Raw genomic sequence first — 23,200 nt, forward strand, 5'->3', positions numbered from 1 at the left:
CGATCGCCAGCAACTATTTATTACTTGGTATTTATCATTTCTGCAATGTCCGCCCCGATAGCTGAGTGATCAGCGTGATGGATTGCCGTCCTTCGGGTCCGGGTTCGTTTCCCGGCTGGGTCGGGGATTTTCTCCGCTCAGGGACTGGGTGTTGTGCTGTCTTCATCATCATTTCATCCCCATCCGGCGCGCAGGTCACCCAATGTGGCGTCAAATGTAATAAGACCTGCACCAAGGCGGCCGGACCTGCCCCGCAAGGGGCCTCCCGGCCAATGACGCCAAACGCTCTTTTCCATTTCTGCAATATTCGATGCTTTTATAACTGGCAGCACTCTCTGTCCTCTAGGCAGTTCTGTTCTGCGTGTAATTAACAAGCTTGCAGCGCCAAATGTTGTACTTCATTGATGACACTGCTTTCGGATTTGGAGTTGATTATGATTACGACGTGGCATTGGTTGTGGGAGACGCCGTGTATTCAAAATACCTTCATCACCATGGCTCCAATGAGGCAACGTAAAAGTGGTCACCCACAAAGCAGAAACCGGAATACAGACAGTACATTATTCTGAAGGTCTGTATTTTCAGGAGTAAGTCATGTACACATTACACATCCATCAGTGTTTCCCAGAGACGCTGTCCAGGATGCGACAAAATGGATTTCGACCGAGTCGCCAGGTACAACTGGTGGGATGATACGATATGTTTGGAAACATGTACTTTTACTAAGATGGCACAGCCCAGCAGAGGCTCAAGAACAACAAAGAGACGCTGGATATCTGGTATAAATCCGAGGCCGAAAAAAAAAAAAAATTATTTGGTGACGGTCAGCGTAGAAGAAGAAAAATTGAAAAACAGGCCTCATCCTGACCACGAAACGACGTAGTCTTACATACTGTCTTGACTCTATGCCGCATAGTGAGTCAGAACGTGACTGAAGCCTACAAAATCTCGCACTTCATGAATGGAGTCACAGAAGACACGTACCAAGCTCTTCTGGTAAAGGATGTCACATCGGAAGAGGAAATTATGAAGTTGTCCCTGCACATCGAGGAAATACAATACAGAGTAGTCGCACAAAATAAATATCACCGACTTCCGAATGTCTCTATGGCAATTGTGGAAGACCACCATGGCCTAACCTCTCTGATATGAGTACGCCAAGTAGTAGAAGAAGAGATACAGTAGTTTATAGCAGCCAGAAATATCGGACCGGGTGTAGAGGAAGCATCAACCATGAATATCGACTCCATACGGCAGGTGGTAAAAGAAGATGTTGAACAAGAGATGTATCTATCTCAGCCACCAGTCGAACGCGCCGTGAAGACTAGATATGGTCAACTCGGAGTTACTGCTGTAGCCGTCAAACGACAATCCAGCATTCGACCAACCCAGGTAGAAACGACTCCTCCGCCAAATATAACGTGAGGACAGCACGCCGATCCTGATTTTCCTAGTTACAAAGCAGCTTCCTAGCGTTTCTTCCTGAAGTAACAAATCTGGAAGAAGAATAAAACGGGGGATGGTTTACTGCTGTCAGGAGCTTTCAGGCATCCCAGGTTGACAGTGTTACCAATGTTACGTATAAAAGACAAAGGCACGGGCCCGAGTCCCGCTCCAGCACATAGTAGGATTGATTATTACTATCCGTGATAAATTTGATCATTCACTGCGGGTCAGTAGGGCCGGTATTTACATTCTTAGCGAGTTTTTTTTAAGGGCCTTACGCCGTGGTCGAAGGCATGTTTCTCTGCCTGACATTTCGTCTCTTAACGCTGGAAAAATCCTCAGAGGCTTTAAGAACTTCATAAGCTGATTTTCGAATTCGAATGAGCTCAGCAAGCACAAATACACAATCCCTAATACAATGACGAAAACAAATGACAATATCAAGGAGTTGTGCGGCATAAGCGGAAGTCGGTAGGCGTGTTTCTACATCTGGAAGAAGATGTCTATTCATATTTCGCGCCAGTCGCACAAGGGTGACGCTAGTGGCACAACTATGAGGATGAAAATCAGGTTTGCGATGGATACACTCTATAACGGTCGTAAGCATTAGTTGCCTTTGAGACTGGTCATTGATGTTTGTCAAGAACGCCTTTCAGGAGACAAAGACGCCACTATCAACACCCCACTGAGTTTGAACGAGGTCGTGTAATAGGGCTACGAGAAGCTAGAGTTTCCTTCAGCGATATTGCAGGAATGTAGCCACTGTACACGATTGCTGGCAAAGGTGGTCATGGGAGAGTACGGTTTCAAGAAGCTTGGGCTCTGGAAAGCCACGTGGTATTGCCGAGAGGGAAGATCATCTCGTTCAGCGTATGGCTCTGGCGCAGCAGTTGTAACAGTTCGTTGTGTCACTGCTGTGCCAAATCGCTACGTCGTGTAGCGTGTATTCCACTGACCTCAAACCACCGCCATTTGCAACTTCAGTGGTGTCAAGTGAGAGCTCCTTGGAAGGCTGGGTTGAGGTCTTTTCCGTTTTCTTATGAAAGCTGGTTCTGCCTCGGTACCAGTGATGGCCGTATTTTGGCTAGAGGGAGGCAAGCTGAGGGCCTGCAACCAACCTGTCTACGTGTTAGACACACTGGCCCTACGCATGAAGTTAGGTCCGGGTGTGATTTTGTATGACAGCAGGAGCACTCTCGTGGCTATCCCATGCACTTTGACTGGAAATTTATTATACGAGAGTCTGGTGATTCCACCTGTTGTGCTGCCATTCACGAACACCATTCTAGGGGGTGTTTTTCAACAGGACAACGCTCAGCCACATACCGCTGTTGTAACCCAGCATGCCCTACAGAGTGTCGACATGTTGTCTCCGCCTACTCGATCATCAGATCAGTATCCAATCGAGCACACATGGGACATCATCGGACAACTCCAGCGTCACTCACAAACAGCATTAACTGTCCCTGTACTGAACGACCAGGTGCAACAAGCATGGAACTCCATCCCTCTAACTGACATCCGGCGTCTGTACAACACAATGCATGCACGTTCGCATGCTTACACTCAACATTCTGGCGGTATCAACACTTCACATTTGCAATGGCTTACCTCGCGCTTACATTAACCTATGATCTTGCTTTGGCAATGTTTATCACTTAAATATGTTACCTAGACAAACGTATTCCCAAAGTTTCATTACTCTACATTAATTTTGTTGGTTTTGTGATTTTTTTTCCGTCGGTGTATTTAAGTGTAACCACGCAGATATCAGGGAGTGATTTTATCCGACCACTCCTGTGTCTGTTGGTATTCTTTGCTTTATCTAGCACTAAGTCCCACAACTTCTCTAGTTTTAGATTTCCTTCTTTTCTACTAAAGCTGTTTTTGAATTTCTGTGGGTTCACTTTAGGCGTGCATCCTGGTTCGATAACGATTGGAGCTTGATGAAAATTCGTGGCCTACGCCAGCGGTCGCATGGCTTCACTCCCCGGCCGTTGCGTGGTCATCTACGAACAGTTCAGCTTGCTGAGCTTGGTTGAGTTCGAAAATCAGCTTAAGATGACTTTATAGCGTGTGAGGATGTCACCGGCATTAGGAGACGTGACGTTAGGCAAAGAACATACGTTAGACCACGGTCTGCCCTTCTAACTAATGTCACCAACGAATAAATGGATTTGTTGTTAAGGTAAGCTGTGGGTTAAATATGAGCTGAAATAGACATATGAAATACATTTTCAGTAACTAGAACAGTATTTTCCATTGAAGTCAGTGCCGGCACGTAGCCACACATTTGTAATCAACTCGCAAACCGCACATTTCCAGACCCGTGATTACAGCTTCTATTATCGTACATTTTCACCTGTGTCAATTTTTGCTATTAATTGTGATAGATCCTGTGGTATATTATTTTACTCTTATTTCAAGAGACAGTGCTGTACCTTTGAACACATTTCAGAGTTGAGAAAAAAAATTGGTTCAAATGGCTCTGAGCCCTATGGGACTTAACATCTGTGGTCATCAGTCCCCTAGAACTTAGAACTACTTAAACCTAACTAACTTAAGGACATAACACATAACCATGCCCGAGGCAGGATTCGAACCTGCGACCGTAGCGGTCGCGCGGTTCCAGACTGAACCGTCTAGAGTTTAGAAGTGTATCATATTTTGTTATTATGTTTTTAAATGACAACATTCAGTTTTTGTGTGCTGCAGTCTTTGATATGAAATTACAAAAATTACTCAGTAAAAGTAAAGGTTTTTCAAATCGCGAGAAAGTGTTTTAAGGCACAACAAGTTCATGTACCTAGAACAATTATTCTACTGAAATTTAGAAGCATAAATACGAGAAAACCTGTAAATTTTTATTTTCTAAGGAGGTAAAATTGTCAAGACATAAAAAAAAACACTCAGTCCATTTGCAAATGTCACAAAATAGAATACCGCCTTGCGTTTGAAGGTACAAGATGACGCACGGATAACGAAGAGCGATACTGACGTGCGTTTGGCAGTCAAGAGAGTAATGCGTGAAAGCCTTCAATGACTACCGTAGCAGAATATTTTCAAATGATCTTTCACAAAATCAAAAGAAATTCTGGCCATATGTTAAACGCTGTTAGTGGCACCAAAGTTCGTGTCCAGTCCCTCGCGAACGAGACAGGAACTGAAATTGAGGATAGAAAAGCAAAAGCTGAAATAATTAAGTCTGTTTTTAAATTTTCCTTTACAAAACAAAACCCAGGCGAATTACCCTAATTTAATCCTCGTACCACTGAGAAGGTGAGTGAAATAAATATTAGTGTCAGTGGTGCTGAGAAACTGCTGAAATCATTAAAATTGAACAAAGCTCCAGACCCCGATGGAATCCCCATCAGATTCTATACTGAAATTGCGACGTAGTTTGTCTGTCTCCTAACTATGATCCATCGTAGATACCTCGAACAAAAAACAGTTCTCAATAGAAGGAAGAAAGCATAGGTCACATCCGTCTACAAGAAGGGTAGTAGAAGTGAGCCTCAGTGACATCCAATACCTTGTCATCGATCTGTTGTAGAATCTTAGAACATATTCTCAGTTCAAACATAACGAGGTATATCGAACAGAATGACCTCCATGCCGACCAGCACTGATTCCGAAAACAGCCATCGTGCGAAACCCAACTTGCGCTTTTCGTAGTGAAACCTTTGGATCAAGCCAGTGAGGTACTTGGTGTATTTCTTGATTTCCGAAAAACGTCTGATTCAGTACCACACCTATGCTTATTGTCAAAAGTACGATAATATGGAGTATCAAGTGAAGTTTGTGACTGGACTGAAGACTTTTCGGTAGGGAGAACGCAGTATGTTATCTTGGATGGAGAATCATCGTCAGATGTTGAAGTAACGTCGAATGTGCCCCAGGGAAGTTTGTTGGGACCTTTGCTGTCCATGTTGTATATTAATGATCCTGTGCAACCTCGGACTTTTTGTAGATGATGCAGTTATCTATTATGAAGTGCTGTCTGAAACAAGCTGCATAAATATTCAGTCAGAAGGTCGACAACTTGCTTTAAATGTTCAGAAATGTAAAATTTTGCAATTCACAAAACCAAACAAATGCAGTGTTCTATGACTATAATATCAGTGAGTCACAGTTAGAATCGACCAACTCACACAGATAACTGGGTTTAACACTTTGTAGGGATATGAAATGGAATGGTCGCAAAGGTTCACTTGTAGGTAAAGCAGTTGGTAGTTTTCGATTTATTTGTAGAATACTGGGGAAGAGCGATTAGTCGACAAAGGAGATTGCCTACAAAACACTCGTGCGACCCAGTCTAGAATCTTGTTCAAGTTTGTGGGACGTGTACCAAACAGGACTAACAAGGGATATTGAACGTATTCAGTGAAGGGCAGCACGAATGGTCACTGTTTTCAGAATGAGATTTTCACTCCGCAGCGGAGTGTGCGCTGGTATGAAACTTCCTGGCAGATTAAAACTGTGCGCCGGACCGAGGCCTGAACTCGGGATCTTTGCCTTTCGGAGACAAGTGCTTTACCATCTTAGCTACCCAAGCACGACCCACGCTCCGTCCTCCTCACAGAGCACGCTCCGCTGCAGAGTGAAAATCTCATTCTGGAAACATCCCCCAAGCTGTGGCTAAGCCATGTCTCCACAATATCCTTTCTTTCAGGAGTGCTAGTTCTGCAAGTTTCGCAGGAGAGCTTCTGTAAAGTTTGGAAAATTGGAGACGAGGTACTGGCAGAAGTAAAGCTGTGAAAGCTGTGAGGACGGGGCGTGAGTCGTGCTTGGGTAGCTCAGATGGTAGAGCACTTGCCCGCGAAAGGCAAAGGTCCCGAGTTCGAGTCTCGGTCCGGCACACAGTTTTAATCTGCCAGGAAGTTTCGGTCACTGTTTTGTTTGACCCGTGGGAGAGTATCACAGAGATGCTGAAGAATCTGAGCTGGCAGACTCTTGATGACAGACTAAACTGGTCCGAGAAAGTCTGCTAACAATGTTTCAAGAACCAGCTTTAAATGAAGGCTCAAGGAATATACTGCAGCCCCCTACCGAGCGAGGTGGCGCAGTGGTTAGCACACTGGACTCTCATTCGGGAGGACAACGATTCAAACCCGCGTCCGGCCATCCTTATTTAGGTTTTCCGTGTTTTCCCTAAATCTCTTCAGGTAAATGCCGGGATGGTTTATGTTAAATGGCATTTCCTTCTCCGTCCTTCCCTAATCCGATGGGACCGATGGCCTCGCTGTTTGGTCCCTTCCCCCGATCAACTGACCATCCTACGTATGGCTCACCTAGGGATCTTGAGGACACGATTAGTGTAATTACAGTACGCACAGAGGCATAAAAACCATCATTTTTCCCGCGCTCCATACGTGAATGGAACCCGGAAAAACCTAATAACTGGTACAATGTGATGTGACCTCTTCCATGCATTTTTACGATGGTTTTCAGAGTATAGATGTTGAAATAGATGTAGATGTAGACCGAAGTATGGCTTAACCGTCCACACGTTGTACAGGGTGAATCTGTTAAAACTTTCACCGCAAAGATTGCTCAAATGGAAAATGCTATTGATGTGCGGTTTTCATAGAATGGATTGGTAGTTAGGAGCTCGTCTTATTAGGCAATCAACATATTGTAATAATGCTTCTAACAATGCCAACTGTCGTTAACAGACTAATAGTAGGGTAAATTAAAATGTCAATGGTGTTCGTTGAAGGATTCTAGTGCGAGTCCTTTACGAGGTATCGTATTTTGAAAAGTTCCTACACCGACATTTGTGTAATACCTGTGTTAGCACACACTAAAGAACAGCACAAGTGCATACACTAGTTGTTTGGATTCTGGTCAGTAGCGTGACAATTGACCATAACAGGTTGTGTTCAAAATGACCACTGGTAGTGACAATACACGCTTCCATTCTGGAATAGAACGACTGCTGCACACTTGCTAGCATTTCAATGGAGATGTCCGAGCAGGTTGCAACAATACATCGTTGCATTTCATGTGTGTAGTTACTATGTACTTGCAGACAGCGACTTTTAATTTTCCCCGCAGGTATAAGTCTACAGGCGTCAAATCAGGGGAACGGGCCGGTCAGGGTCCTCTGCGTCCAATCAAACGACGTGGAACCAATTCGTGAACACATGCTGTAGCACTTCGTGCACCATGGTCTGGAAAGCCATCATGTTGGTATCACATGTTTGTCCTAGTCTGCAGAGGAAGATGGTCTGTTAGGAGGCTGTGGTACTTGTGCGCGTTCAGTGTTTCGCCTGTGAGCTGATGGTTCACAGTCCTACACGACACGTTTACACGCTGCCGTTCCACCTGACGAAGCCAATGGGGATTGTCAACAGACCAACAGAGCATGTTTCGAAGGTTTACCTGGCCGTGATTGGTGAACGTGGCTTCATCACTAAATAAGATGCGTGATACACCTGGAGTATCCTGTCTTAATGCCCATGTATAGAAGTTAACACGATTCTCATAATCGTTCCATGTAGCTTTGGACGGTCAAAGATGTGATGGGATGGAACCTGTGTCAATGGATAACGCATAGGGCACTTGCCTGACTCATGCCACGGGACCTAACGCGCGGATCAGTTGCAATAGTAGCAAGAACATTAATTTGCCCCTCTTCTGTCGTCACTCGTTTCCATCTGTTACATTGTCTAGATGTTATATTACCACTTTCACATAAATGGTTGAAAAGGTTGCTAAATAACTGCCGAGATGGTTGACGTCTATTGGGATATCTTGCCACATACACCGTATACGAACTAACTGCATTTTTCCTACTCTCTCCTTACGCCATGAGCAAGTTGGATTTTTCTGCGTTGGTAAATCCTATTATCCACCCACGACCTATTGCTTGGACTGTCACACACTAACTGGCTAGCAAGTCGCCATGCACTCAAGGAACACACAAGCACACAGTAAGCAAACATAACAATGTCGTGCCTAGCAGCCACGCAGACTGAATGGCATAAATAAATGCCAATGTGGAAACTTTTCTAAATATGATATCTCGTAAACGACTCGCACTAGAATCTTGAAACAGACGCCACTGACATTCTAATTTACCTACTTTTAGTTCGTTAATGTCAATAGGCATTGTTCCATTTAAAAAAGTGTATATTTGCACAAAAAATACACTTTCTAACTATTATTACAATCTGTTGATTGGCTAACAAAATGGTTCAAATGGTTCTAAGCACTACGGGACTTAACATCTGAGTTCATTAGTCCCCTAGACTTAGAACTACTTAAACCTAACCAACCTTTGTGGCAAAACTTGACAAGAAGAAGGGTCCGGTTGGTGGGACATGTTCTGAGGCATTAAGGGATCACTAATTTAGCATTGGAGGGCAGCGTGGAGGGTAAAAATCGTAGAGGGAGACAAAGAGATGAATACACTAAGTAGATTCAGAACGATGTAGGTTCCAGTAAGTACTGGGAGATGAAGAATCTTGCACAGGATAGAGTAGCATGGAGAGCTGCATCAAACCAGTCTCAGATCTGAAGACCACAACAACAACAACAATCTAAGGACATCACACACATCCCTGCCCGAGGCAGGATTCGAACCTGGGAGTGCAGCAGCAGCGCAGTTCCGGACTGAAGCGCCTAGAACCGCTCGGCCACAGTGGCTGGCCCGATTGGCTAACAATACAAGCCCCTGACTACCAATCCATTCTGTGAAAACCACACATCAACAGCACTTTCAATTTTCGCAATATTTGCGGTGCAAGTTTTCGGTGATTCACCCTGTATAGTTTTAAAATATATCAAGTTTTACTCACCTTAAAATACTGAAGCTGAAGAATTAACAGTATTTTCCAAATAGGTTTAATGTATTATACAGTACTTAAGAAGTGCAGACTCAACATATTTACAAATGCTGCACTAAGCACTACTTCACATCTTAAAAGAAAAGTAAAATGAAAGAAACACTACAAAATGTCAGGAACTACTTACGGCGGTGTCTAGTGCGCATTCTTTCATGTGATTCCGAAGTCGGTCACTATATTGAAACACCGACCAAGAAACATCACTTATTGCTAGGTACATTATCATCAAAATACAACACTCTTCCCTAACTGATCCTAAAAACGTGATTGACGAATAGGTTATACAGGGTGAAAAGTATTTAAACCGACAAACTCTGGGAGGTTGTAGGGGGCATTAAAACAAATATTTTTCCCTGATGTAATTTTTTCCTATGAGGATTATTTAAACCGGCGGAGGCCGTTTTACGCGCCAGTTGTAGGCAACTACTGTCCACCAGTGTAGTAGTGCACTGTCTCTGTTTAGTAATGGAGCGATACACCTGGAGTGAGTGCACTGATATGGTTGGTGCGTACCACAACGGACGAGCTGCACAGCGGGTTTATCAACAACAATATCCTAATCGCCGTATCTCGCATCATACGACCTTTGCTGCTGTGTACGTACCAACGTCTGCGTGAGACCCGGTCATTTAGCAGATTACCTGGACAGGGACGCTGTCGCACGGTAAGAACGCTGAAATCTGAGGAAGCTGTCTTGCAGCATGTGGAGCGGAATCCTTCAATCAGCACTCGTGCAATTGCACGTAACATGGGGACTAATCAGACGAATGTAAGGACAGTCCTTAGAGAGCAATTGTCACGTCCATTTCACTTACAGCGTGTCCACAACCTGGAACCAGTTGATTATCCACCCAGAGCACAGTTTTCGCAGTGGTACCTGGAACTGTGTGAAATGTATCCTAAATTTCCATCCTCTGTGTTGTTTACCGATAAAGCAACGTTAGGGCGTAATGGAGTCTTCAACATGCACAATTCGCATGTTTGGAGTGACGATACCCACATGCCACAGTTACTAGCGCTCATCAAGTGCGGTTCTTCGTTAATGTGTGGGTCGGTGTTTTTGGTGACTTTTTAATTGGACCGTATCTGCTACCTAGGCCATTAAATGGCAGGCACTATTACAATTTTCTCGTCAGAACATTGCCAGAATTGTTGGAAGACGTCCCGCTCCCTACAAGACAAAGCATGTGGTTCCAACATGATAGGGCGCCGGCACATTTCAGTCGTCGTGTGCGTCGATTCCTGGACCGACGGTTCCCAGAAACGTGGATTGGCAGAGGTGGTCCTGTACCATGGCCTGCTCGATCCCCAGATATGTCCCCTCTGGACTTTTTTGTGTGGGGAGAGATGCGCAACCTTGTTTACGCAACTCCTGTTGCATCGGAAGAAGATCTGGTTGCCCGGATAGTAGCAGCAGCAGGAACAATTCAGGATACTCCTGGGGTTTTTGCCCGTGTCAGACAGAACGTGATCCGACGGTGTAACCTTGGTTTAGATGTCAATGGAGGCATTTTTGAAAATCTGCTGTAATTGAAATTGGGTTGTGTTAACGTGTCGTCTCTTGGTCATAAAAAATGGAAAAGTGTTTGTTGGTTTAATTAATTTGCAGCCAGAGAAATCTTCCTCTACCGGTTTAAATACTCCTCATAGGAAAAAATTACATCAGGGAAAAATATTTGTTTTGATGTCCCCTACAACCTCCCAGAGTTCGTCGGTTTAAATACTTTTCACCCTGTATGTGCTATCCAGTAACTTTTGCAAATCTGATAACAAATGTCGTCTCTGATTTAGTTTTCGTAGGAAAATCAACTGTCGCCCGACCAAAAGCAGTGAGCTGGGTGGAGCTGGTGTACTCACACTGGCAGGCGGGCGCGGTGCCCGTCCAGAAGCCGTCCTGGGCGCAGAGGCGCGTGCCATTGCCCACCAGCCGGTGTCCCTCCGGGCAGCGGTACGTGATGGTCGAGCCCACGCTCTGCTGGTCGCCCTCGATGGTCGTGTTCAGCAGCTTGTCGGGGCTGCCGCACGTCGACGGAGCTGTCAAAGAAGCGACAAGGCTCGTGAGAAACGGTGGTCCCCCACCCGAAGGTGTGTTTCAAGACAGTACTATCTCATTATTACGGAATATTTTTTCAGATGAACATCCGCAACTGAGGAACATGTTTGTAGAATAAAAATACGCTTCAGTTACCAGTAATTTTTCTGAACCGGTTTCGAAACTTTAAGCTTCATTTTTAGGTGCCAGCAGCTGCTAACAGGACGAGGGGCTACTAATGTGCAAGTACTATGTGGTTGACATACTAAAGTCAGAGGTACAGTTGTGGAAAGTAGGGTACTAACATAATTATGGGAACGTAAATATGCCGCGGGCCCGTCAGTCATGGGGAATCACCCGACGTCAAACAAATGCGTGGGATTGGGGGGGCCATGCGTTTGTTAGAGGTGGGTGTGATTCCCCATGACTGACTGGCCTGATCACCGCGTATTTATGTTCTCGTAATTATGTGAGTACACCACTTCCCAGAACTTTAGCTATCATTTCGGTATGTCAAAAATGGTTCAAATGGTTCTGAGCACTATCGGACTTAACTTCTGAGGTCATCAGTCCCCTAGAACTTAGAAATACTTAAACCTAACTAACCTGAGGACATTACACACATCCATGCCCGAGGCAGGATTCGAACCTGCGACCGTAGTGGTCGCGCGGTTCCAGACTGTAGCGCCTAGAACCGCTCGGCCACTCCAGCCGGCCGGTATGTGAACCCCAGAGTACTTGTACGTTAGTAGGCCCTCCTCTCGTTCGCAGTTGGTGGCACCTGAGTATGAAGCTTTAAGCTTCGAATCCCCCCATGGAATAAATTACGAAAAATTACTGGCAACTGTGGAACATATTTATACAAACAAAAATACGTTTCAGTTGCTAGCAATTTTTCTCAATGTATTCCAGGACCGATTTCGAAGCTTTAAGCGGATTTTTATTCTATAAAAAGTCTCATTATTATGTAGCTGAAGCTCTTGGACTTAATGCGTTACTCGGATAGTGCGAAAATTCACCAGGATTATTTCTGCTTCAGCGACACCTTGTAGTGTACAATCGAGAGCCTCAGCAATATTCAGTACGCCGAGATAGTCTTAAAGAACACACAGCAGTGAAACTTCCTGTGTGCTGGATCGGGGATCGGACCGGAATATTTGCCTATCGAGGGCAAGTGCTCTTACCACTGAACCAGGCGCGACTCACGGCCTGCCTTCACGGCTTTACGTCCGCTAGCACCTCATCAAACTTTTCAAACTTCCCAGCACACCGCAGTGGTCCTGTTACCGCTGTGTACCAGTTAACATGAGTTAACGCGCAGTTGTTCTTTTTCGGTGTTGAATTTGTATACTGAGATAGGACATTGGCCTTAAATGGCAGATAAAGACTACGACAGTTTTTATATTTCTCAAATTCGTTGGTATTAGACCCATCTCCTCTTGCTTGTGATGGCATCGTAGAACATTGATTAATGTGTCGATATTCCAAAAAAGGCAGAGGCTGTTGGCTGGGCGTCGCTCTACTGCGCAATACCGTGCAGAGGTGAACGCGCGGCGTGGGCAGTGCGCGAGGCTGACACCCACAGGTTTGGGTACGGTGATTGCCATCCCAGCAGGTCACATTTTTGCGTCTGCTACAAGTGAGTATTGTACGCCGACCTGGCTGTGAAGGAATAAAGCCACAGATGCTCAAATGTAGCAAGTGAGATATCTGGCCCAGTGCGACCAGTGCAAGTAGAGATTGCGACAAAAATTCTTGCTTCTAAATATTAAGTGGGTTACTAAATTCTCAAGAGAAACATAAGTTGAGGAACAGACATCTTAGCAGTCATTGTGATAAATATAGTTGGTGTAGTGTGACAATGATGTAGGTCTACCTCCAAACTTTCAGGGTAACCTCCAAACTTTCATGGTAACTTCCTCACACGCAGAAGAAGAGAATATATCTTTCGGAAAAGCACAGTTTGATGTACACCATGAGCTGCTCTTAAAAACTACTTGTTTGTCAAACTGATGTACGGGCATACAGCCTATGATCAGTGGCATACATTGATAAGGCAAAACATAATGACCGCTGCTCACAGCGACGTTGGATGCCACCTGGTAGCGTTGCGGACACGTGATGCGGTAACAAAAGTATAAAGCAGAGCACACACGCACGAGGGACCACCCTAGTGAAGATATGGGGTACAAATGGGGAAATCCTTGGATAAGCGTCTTTGACAAGGGTAGATTAATGTTACGCTGAGCCTGTGAACGAGTATTTCGAAAACGGCGGAACTGGTCGAATGTTCACGTGCTACTGTCATGAGGATCTGCGTAAAGAGGTGGGTCAGTGAAACTACACTAGGCACTAAATGGTTGGACGTCCACGATTCTTCAGAGAACGCGGGGTCTGGAGGCTTGTCTGCTGTGTAAAGTAGGACGGATGGTGGCGTTTCTGCTGAAAGAGCGCAATGCTGATGCACGAACAAGTGTTTCGGAGCACACCGTTCATCGTAAACGGAGCTCCGCAGCAGACCACCCATACGTGTTCACATGTTGACCCAACGATATCGTCAGTTACCCCTGCAGTGGGCACGGGACCATCGGGATTCGACCGTCGATTACTGGAAACCTGCCCGCTCTTCGGGTGAATCACATTTTTACTACACACGGTCGACGGTCGTCTCCACAAACGCCGTCATCGTGATGAACGGCGGCTCGAAACGTGCAGCGAGCCACGGATGCAGGCTGGTGGGAGCAGTATTATGCTAAGGGAGACATTCTCCTGCATTTGCATGGGACCTGTGGTAGTAATCGAAGACACGCTGACAGCTGCCAACCACCTGCATCCCTTCATGCTTCGTGTCTGCCCCGACGGCGATGCCATCTTTCAGCCGTATAATTAACCGTGTCTCGGAGCCAGAATCGTGGAACAGTGGTTTGAGGAGCATTATAGTGAACTCAAGATGATGTCTCGGCAACCAAATTAGCCTGATGTAAATCCTATGGAACCCATCTGGCTCGCTATCGGGTGCCATCACTGCGTACGCAAATCAGCGGGCCATTATTTACGCGAATTACATGACCTGCGTGGAGACATTTAATGCGACATACCTCCAAGAACCTACCAACAAACTGTAGGATTCTTGATACGCAGAGTGAGTGGTGTATTTCGTTCCAAAGACGGACAAACAAGCTTTTAAGCAGGTGGTAATACTGTTTTGCCTCCTCAGTACACAGTGTGCACATCTCTACCTACATCTATACCTACAATAGAGTCCTACACAACCAGGAAGTGTTGCCGTTTAGCTCTGTCAGTTATAACATGTACACACGACGATCTGTGTACCGCAGAGATCCACATCATTTTTAATGATCATAAAGATTTTATGCGAGGTTTGGAACTTCAATAGCGGCAACTATTTATTTACAACTTATAAAAAAGAGATACATGTTTCAAAGTTTGCTCCCCTTCGAAGTAGTCACCAACGTGCAGTATATCAGCGATCTGGAAGTCTTATGATACCCTTAGCAGCGCCAGTTGTGTTGATCGTTCGAGTGGAATGGCTTACTGACTGTGAATCTCTGTAACAGTTGTGAATCGAATACCATGAGGTGCTTCCTTCAATTCAGGAATCGAGCTGAAGCCACAAGGGCTTCAGTCCGGGGAGTGATGTGAGTAGTACAGAACTTCCCAGTGCCCACGATCGAACAAACAAGGTCACAACTTGTGCCATTTGCGCCCGAGCATTGTCCTGCGAAATGCTGGGCGGGTCCAGCAGGAAGTGTCGCCACTTCTTTCTTTAAACTGTTGCCACGCGGGGTAGCCGTGCGGTTTGAAACGCCTTGTCACGGTTCAGGTGGCTCCTCCCGTCAGAGGTTCGAGTCCTCCCTTGGGCATGGGTGTGTGTGTTGTCCTTAGCGTAAGTTAGTCTACGTTAGTTTAAGTAGTGTGTAAGTCTAGGGACCGATGACTTCAGCAGTTTGGTCCCATAGCATTTACCAAAAATTTCCAAATTTTTCTAAACTGTTTATTTTATATTTGCAGCCAGCATGTGGCTCAAGTTGTGATTTATTTGCTCGATCGTTGGGACTGGAAAGCGTTGCACCGTCTACCACACTTTCTGGACTTAAGTCCTTGTGGCTTCAGCTTGCTTCCTAAATTGGAGGAAGCACTTCATGGCATTCTCTGCAGAACTGTTACAGAGATTCGTCCGGAAAAGTACGGCTTCACTCGAATTATCAACACAACTGGCGCTGCCGAAGGTGCGTGTTGTGGAACCAGATACTTGCTACGAGTGAGAGAGACCATCTGTTTGTTCTTGAGGAGTATCTCTGACTTGTTGATATACGCTGGGTTGGTGCATAAGTTTATAGCGATTTTCTATAAGCTGAATAAACACAGCAGATACACATAACAGAGACTTTAGCCATCAATAATACGAGTATATTATTCTTCAATATTTTCGACAGTCTGCCAACACTGGGGTAACTTTACGATTCCGCGAGTGTAGAAATCACGTGTTTTGAGATGAGGAACTCCTGGAGCCATGTTCGGAGCGCATTTTCATCCGAGAAGGACGTTCCTTGAAGGCTGTTCGATAGCGAGCGGAAAAGAAAACCTGAAGACGCAACATCATGTAAATAAGGGGGGGGGGGGGTGTTGGGGGGGTGGAATGACTTCCCAACCAAACTCCTGTACAGTGTTTTTTGTCAGTCTAGCAAGATGCGGGTGGGCGTTATCGTGGAATATAATCACTTTGCGCAGTATTCCTCGTGATTGTTCTTGAACTGCGTCTGCAAGCCTTCTCAGTTGTTGACAATAAATGCCAGCAGCGATGATTACACTTTAGGGAAGCAATTCGTAGTTCACCACACCGTCGCTGTCCCACCAGATGCATAACATTATCTTTTGTGGATGCTTTGTTTGGGGTTACCCTTTCCTTTCTTTATGGTAGCATAAAGGCACCATTTATCGTCACCAGTAGGGGAATGGTCGGTGTTGCTCACGAGCCATTTGATGACGGACAAGCAGAAATGCACATACGGCCACCCGCCGTGGATCATTGTTAATTAACGCATTTAAACGATCTCCATCAAACCCCGAAGGTCTTCCTGAACGTGGAGAGTCACTAATATCAAAACGATCCTCCTCAAAACGGGAAAACCATTTTCTTGCCGTGCTTTCTCCAATGGCATTATCTGCACGGTGCAAATGTTTCTCGCTGCTGTCTCCCCTGTATTGAGCTCAAACAGAAGAATAGGTCGGAAGTGTTACGATTTCTCCACTTGTCACTCCATTTTCTAGCGTTCTCAGCTTCACTCACTATCTACAAATGACAATATGCACTTGCAAAACAAAAACACCACGAACTTATGCACCAACCTAATAGTCCTGTGACGACAAAATAAAGTTTGTTGTGGATCGAGTACTCTCTCATTACTATATTTTCACCACACAACAAGGTATGCTACGACTTCCACATCACTGGCACTAGCTTATACAGAATGCCACTTTGAAGGAAAGTAAAGTTTTGAGAAACATCCAAGGTCCAATCCTCATACTTAACAGATACGTCATTTGATGTACATATACACAATAAATTCCTCTGGTGATGAACTATAAAAGTGCAGCTCATAGTGTACAACACGATACCCTTCGGGCGGCACTCACTGTGCTGGCAGATCCAGTGCAGGTAGTCGAGGTTGCAGCCCACGTCGTTCCACAGCCAGCCGCGGCCGCCGTCCAGCACCACGCAGTTCTGCTCGCCGTTGTAGTTGTTGGGCTGGTCCTTGCCCCACGCCGGCCGCTCGATCACCTCGCCTGCAACAACGGAACCTGGCGTCATTGAACTGAACAATGCTTTTATTTCACCCGAGCGCACTCCACTCAGCTATACACTCATATACACTGCTGTAGTTAAAACTGCAACATCATGATCGATCACAAATCACATTTTACTCATTGTGCATGTACAGTATGGTTGGGAAGAATTCACGATTAAGTTGGTAGATGATTTGGAGGTATACAGGTTCCGCAATTTTAGCACACAAAGCTGCCAATTATAGCAGCAGCACCTTCTCCAACCCAGCTGAGTACCGAATAAAACTGAGCTTGAATGGCAGTAACGGGTAGGTTATTCCCCGCAGCTGCAGTTCTTTGCTATAGTTCACAGAATGAAGCGGCTGGTGAAAGATGGCGCGCCGGTCTCCCGTAAAACCGTGACACGACGTTTTCGGTATGTGAGAGAAGGTGCTGACCAGGACCAGGGTCGAACATGTCCTGTATAGAGGTAGGTCAGGACAGAACGGGCAACATTCGCTCCTTCTTTGTACTGTTGAAAGAAACCTGTAAGACTGACTACATCCAATGGACTTAACACGTCAGAAACGCAACGCCTGCTGTTCAGATTACAACCTGTGCGAACCAGAAGTGATCGTTACAAATGAGACAGTTTCTGCGTCAGTCATTTGCTTATTTTACGCATCGATGATTCAAACCATCATCTACACGTGGAGAATTTTTTATTTACATAGTTGGTGTAGGTAAAGATTACAGGCGTCTTTCCACAGCAGCGGACCAAGGGAAATGTAAATTATTTTGCGTATTTCGCTAATGTTAAAAACTGTTTGTTTAGAAAAGGCACTTTTGAGAGCTAACAACTTTTATCATTTGCAAAAGATGCAAAATAACCTACAATTTCCTTGGTCTGCTACTCTGAAAAGACGTCTATTCACTCCACCAACACCAGCTACGACAAAAACAAACAGTTGCCGACCTGAAGATGATGGTTTGAACCATCGAAACGCGTAGTGGCAAAATAAATAAGTGACTGACGCATAAACTGTTTTACTAACATTTCTTCTTTTATTTTTCCAACAACATTTTACTCTTTACGACTTTCCGTCACATTCAAAGGCAGTGTTATATCAGTCATAAAATTGTTCGTTAGATACATTGTATCTCGTGATTGAGAATGTTGACGTTTTACAATGTATCTAATGTATTTTATATGACTGACATAACAATGCCTTTGAAAATGACGAAAGTCGAAACGCTTAAGTTGGTGTTGGAAAAATAAAACTATGGCCAAGACATAAGAAAAGTTCGAGTCTCGGTCCGGCACACAGTTTTAATCTGCCAGGAAGTTTCACATCAGTGCACACTCCGCTGCAGAGCGAAAATCTCATTCTGATAAGAAAAGTTATTCAAAGTGTATCCAAATGCCCGCGTCGTCTCACAGCATTTTAATGCAAATTGCAGAAGCTGTTTTATTTGTATTTATAAACAGTCGCAGCCCTCATAATGCAGTCCCTTACGAGTGAAATGTTGAAAAGTGATCGTATTGTTTGTCTGTCGATTGGCACCTTATAACACAATGCCACACACTAGGCTCGTATGGCGATGATGAATGCAATGAGCCAACATTAGAGCTCCTCCGACGCTCCACACACAGACACGCCCGTCGTGATGCTGTACGGGAACCGGGACTCGTATGAAGAGACAACACGGCGCCATTCCCGTGTCCGGTATTATCTCGCTTGATGTGAGATGATGCTCTAACGCCGGTAGTGTACGGCCAGCAACTTAAGCAATTCGCCATATTGTGGAGACCAAAACATTGTGAATAGCGCGTGTGTAGCATTGCAGCGTTACAAACGAAAACGTCTGTAAAAATGGTTGCTCGCGTTACCTACGGATGCGTTAACAGAAGCGGAAAGTTTGTTGTTACTTTCAATAGGTAAATGCTTTGGTTAAAATAATACTTTTGCTTTAAATATACACTATTCGTTGCGGTTATGTTTACGACGGATAACGCAAGGAAAAGCTCGGATCAAAACATTACGAAGAAATATGGCATACCAGTCAAAAATAGCGCAATACATTCAAAGCGTTTCAGTGTTTTTCAGTGTATGATACGTATTTATCTGACAGAATTTGATGTTAAACTTGTTTTCCTCTGCTGTTGACGCATTGCGTACTTTACTTCAGTGTTTACGTCTGAGATAATTCAGCGAGTGAACGTTGTGACCACACCTCAAATCATTAATCTAAAATTTTCAGTATATTAATTCTTTTTCGTGCATATATGATTATTTTGATCTGTGCAAATTATTATGTGGGAAGATTTATCATTAATTTGGGAGCTACTGCTCCAGACATTAGCCTAATAATAATTTCTGTGCAACAAACACTTGGCATGTATTACTAATTTGGCTATTTTATGCGTGTGTTTATTTTTTAGTGTTGCTAAAAGATATTCGTTCAGTCCAGGAGCACCATCTCATGACACTGTTGCACGTATCAAGAGAGGGTTGTACACTATAAGTGAAGCAAACACGCAATACAGGAATAGAATCAAGCTTCTGCAACAGCTAAATTGTCTCCTGAAGCAATGGAATTGCAGGTGAAGAACTACGTATATGGAGAGAGTACTTCAATGCTTAGCAATGTATGAGCTGTAAATGAAGGGTTGTGACGTCAATTTGCGAAGACAACATGTTCTCTCTTTCTTACAAAATGTGGCTCACCTTTGAGATCTTTTGCATTGACGCTTAACTTTCATTCTGCAAGAACATATGATTATGACGGGGCATATACGATACGTGCTTGCCACATCCTAGAACAATAAGTCAGTGATAGCAAAATGTGGCTGGAGCAATTGCTTTTACAAGATTTGCAATATGTATTTCCACAGGATTGCACTGATTTAATGGTTAGTAAAGTTATGTGTAAGTGTTGAAAGAAGACTTTAATTCTGAACTTGAATTCTCACATGAGACATCATTAGTCACTTGATAACCACGTAGTGTTACAGTCTAGTACGCCTGATGCAACAAGAATGCTGGAAGTCTTTTTTCACAGAAACAAAAGTAAATGCAAATACACTAACCATCTTCGAAGGACAGTGAGGTAGATTTGTAGTAAAGTACACTTGTTGAAAAGTTACTAATTTTGTTTGTTTTTGAAAGTGAAATAAAGATTTAACTTCACAAAGCATTAGAGTGTTGCTATGTTGCATATAAAAGCATTATATAACCCTTTTGCCTTTGAAATTTCTTTTACAGACATCATAACTGAATATATGTGCGCTAGTGGTTGTGACGATAAGATGAAACCATAACTGAAATATATAATCCTGATCGTGCAAAATTGTCAAACGAAACTGATAGTATTGAGAATGGATTGAGCTTTCTTATCATGATAAAATGTGTGTGTGAGAGAGAGAGAGAGACAAAGGTAGTCTTTACATCAAGTGTAAGCTTTTTTTTATTTTAGTTTAGTTGTTAGGCTTCATCGCACCTAAGACCAACCAGTAATTTTCATAGAATGTTGTTGTGTACTTCTGCCTTAAAAGGGTCAATCGACTGCTGACATTCAGAAAATCGTACATATTTGTAGTGAAATGATAGGAAGCATCATGTACTGTGAACTACTGCAGCTAACAGTTGGAATTAAATTAATACGATCTGCTGATTTGCCGCGACATAGTCCATGCTTGACGAATGAAATTTCGCATAAATAAAGTAAGTTCCCAAGTTCCTAATTATGACTATTCTTCCATGAAAGTATGTCGTATCTAAGTACATACTCATATGGGAGTGTCAGTTCAGTGGCTTTAAACAGTGAGGGCAAGTTTGACGCAGTGCTTTAGTGAAGAAACTAGAAGTCAGAAGCGGAGAGAGTACGCGTCTGATATTGAGGGTTGCATACATTACAAATCAAGGCCCCGTTGATACACCAGTAGCTATACCGGGTCACTTCCTTCCCAAGGTAGTGCGGAGTCTGAGAACGGTGATGCTACGGTCACTTCCTATTTGTCGACTCGCTTTCACTTCTACCGAAGCTTGCTGGAGTGTAAGGCTAGCCGTGACTTCGCAAGCAAGTTGAGTGCACGACCGTGTTGTTGTAAAGGAGAAGTGACAGGGTGAGAATGACTAATGGTGGGAATCGTTTGGCCTCTAACGAGGCTGTGTTTTGTGAGGCTGTGGAGTGTGTAACTTGAAAATTAAAGTGATGCAGTGTATGCAGTTCCAAATGGTGCTCCATCAGAAGAAGACTCTGGAAAAAGTTCAGTGCTATAGAGCACGCTTCAGAGGAAAAAACATACAAGTTCGTCCAGTGGAAATGTGGCTACATTCTTCTTTATCCCTCCTCCACCATGAAAAAGCATACGGGGCTCCGTAAAACGAAAACTGGGCACAGAGCAACGTCACTGTCATTTCCCTACGACCAAAAGCGCGCTATTTGTATACTGTTTTGGTCATAGGAGCCGCGTTTACGGGCTAATACGGAATTATGCAGTTTATCATTCATTTCTTTAACTTTTTCGAAGAAATTTATTTTAATAATTAATCGACCGCCGTCCGGTGTGGCCGTGCGGTTCTAAGCGCGTCAGTTTGGAATCGCGTGACCGCTACGGTCGCAGGTTCGAATCCTGCCTCGGGCATGGATGTGTGTGATGTCCTTAGGTTAGTTAGGTTTAAGTAGTTCTAAGTTCTAGGGGACTGATGACCTCAGTAGTTAAGTCCCATAGTGCTCAGAGCCATTTGAACCATTTGAACCATTAATCGACCTTTAGAGAACGCACGTCATCCTGATGTCCTGTTTTCTCGTACTGTCGTCACAGATTCGTTAACGTGTCGAAAGCGTGAGTATGTCAACGTGACTGTCAGGCGTTCCCTGAATAATGCTTAAATACTATAATAAATTTACACCAAAGAGCTATACATAAATTAGTGGACAATAGCTGTAATCCCCAGCATTTGCGTATGTAGCCGCACTGTCGCATGTTCTAGTTTATACATGCAAACTCGTGTACTCTGTCTCCTTTCTTCCCGTTGGAGAGTAGCCCGCTGCCACATCTTTGGAATGGCGTCCATACTTACCATGGCAGCCAGTAGCTTCTAAATGGTTCTCCGACAAGCCCAGAGACGGCAACCCATGTACTGACAAAACGATTTTCATTTGTCTCATATATTTAATATTTTTACGTATTTTACCTGACATTAGCCGTGGAACCAGCTAAGTTCCATGTATTTTTATTTTTCAATCTTGTCATTGTTCTTTTAATTACGAAATTTTACGTTTTTATTTGACTTTTAACCCATTGGTTAGCGACGACAACATTCTGTCAAAAGTGGGCGGAGCCTCCAGTATATAAGTAAGACGTGCACTGCTCTATCTAGCAGTGATTTACCACCAGAAGGAGGCTCCTGCTCATACAGCATTAGTAATTCATCGTTTAATAACTTTCTAGTTTTATGTAATTTTCTTTAATGTATGTAGCCCTCTGATCAGACTTCGTATATGACTTGCAGGTCTGAAGATGACCACAGGCATTGCCGAAACAGGTTAACAGAATAAATAAATAAATTTGTGATCAAGACTCATTTTAATAGTAACTATCAGTAATAACATTGATTACTGTCTGCTCCCACGATGTACTCAAAAGTAAATGAAGAACAAAGATCTAGAATGTAAATAGTGTTTGTTCTACTTAAAAATGTTCAAAAGCTTTCACATAAAAAATTCGGAGGCATTACTTTTCAGCAAGTCCTCGTACATAATGTAGACGGCGTTAATGCTTCCTGCTTCGTGCGCCTGCACTGAAATGCTAATCATTGTCACTACCAAGTATGCAGTACTCTTCAGCCCAATTTGACGTTTCTTGAATTCTGTCTTCATGACGCAGCAGTTTTAATAGTTCGTAGCGTGTTTCACACGAAGTACGAGGGAGGGATGTAATTAAATACAAGCGAATGTGGAAATTTCTTTGATGTGCAAGACTTAGGAAGACATGAAACGTCGTTGTCTCGAGACGACTGTTCAATTCGGAAGACTTTATGAACAGCACCGGTAAAAGCGCTTGAAAAGATGTGCATCT

At 44.0% G+C, this 23,200-nt stretch overlaps 1 protein-coding gene across 1 annotated transcript in view; it reads right to left on the reverse strand.

The window, feature by feature from the left end:
• The window catches only part of LOC124709352 (sushi, von Willebrand factor type A, EGF and pentraxin domain-containing protein 1), a 547,768-nt gene that overhangs the window by 42,732 nt on the left and 481,836 nt on the right, over positions 1 to 23,200 (reverse strand). The window contains exons 8-9 of the mRNA XM_047240832.1: positions 16,987 to 17,136; positions 11,154 to 11,330 (exon numbers count right to left, since the gene is read on the reverse strand). Of these exons, the coding sequence (XP_047096788.1) occupies positions 11,154 to 11,330; positions 16,987 to 17,136 (327 nt within the window). The remainder of the gene's footprint in view (positions 1 to 11,153; positions 11,331 to 16,986; positions 17,137 to 23,200) is intronic.

Source organism: Schistocerca piceifrons, chromosome 1 (genome assembly GCF_021461385.2).
Source record: "Schistocerca piceifrons isolate TAMUIC-IGC-003096 chromosome 1, iqSchPice1.1, whole genome shotgun sequence".
NCBI classification, from domain to species: Eukaryota; Metazoa; Arthropoda; class Insecta; order Orthoptera; family Acrididae; genus Schistocerca; species Schistocerca piceifrons.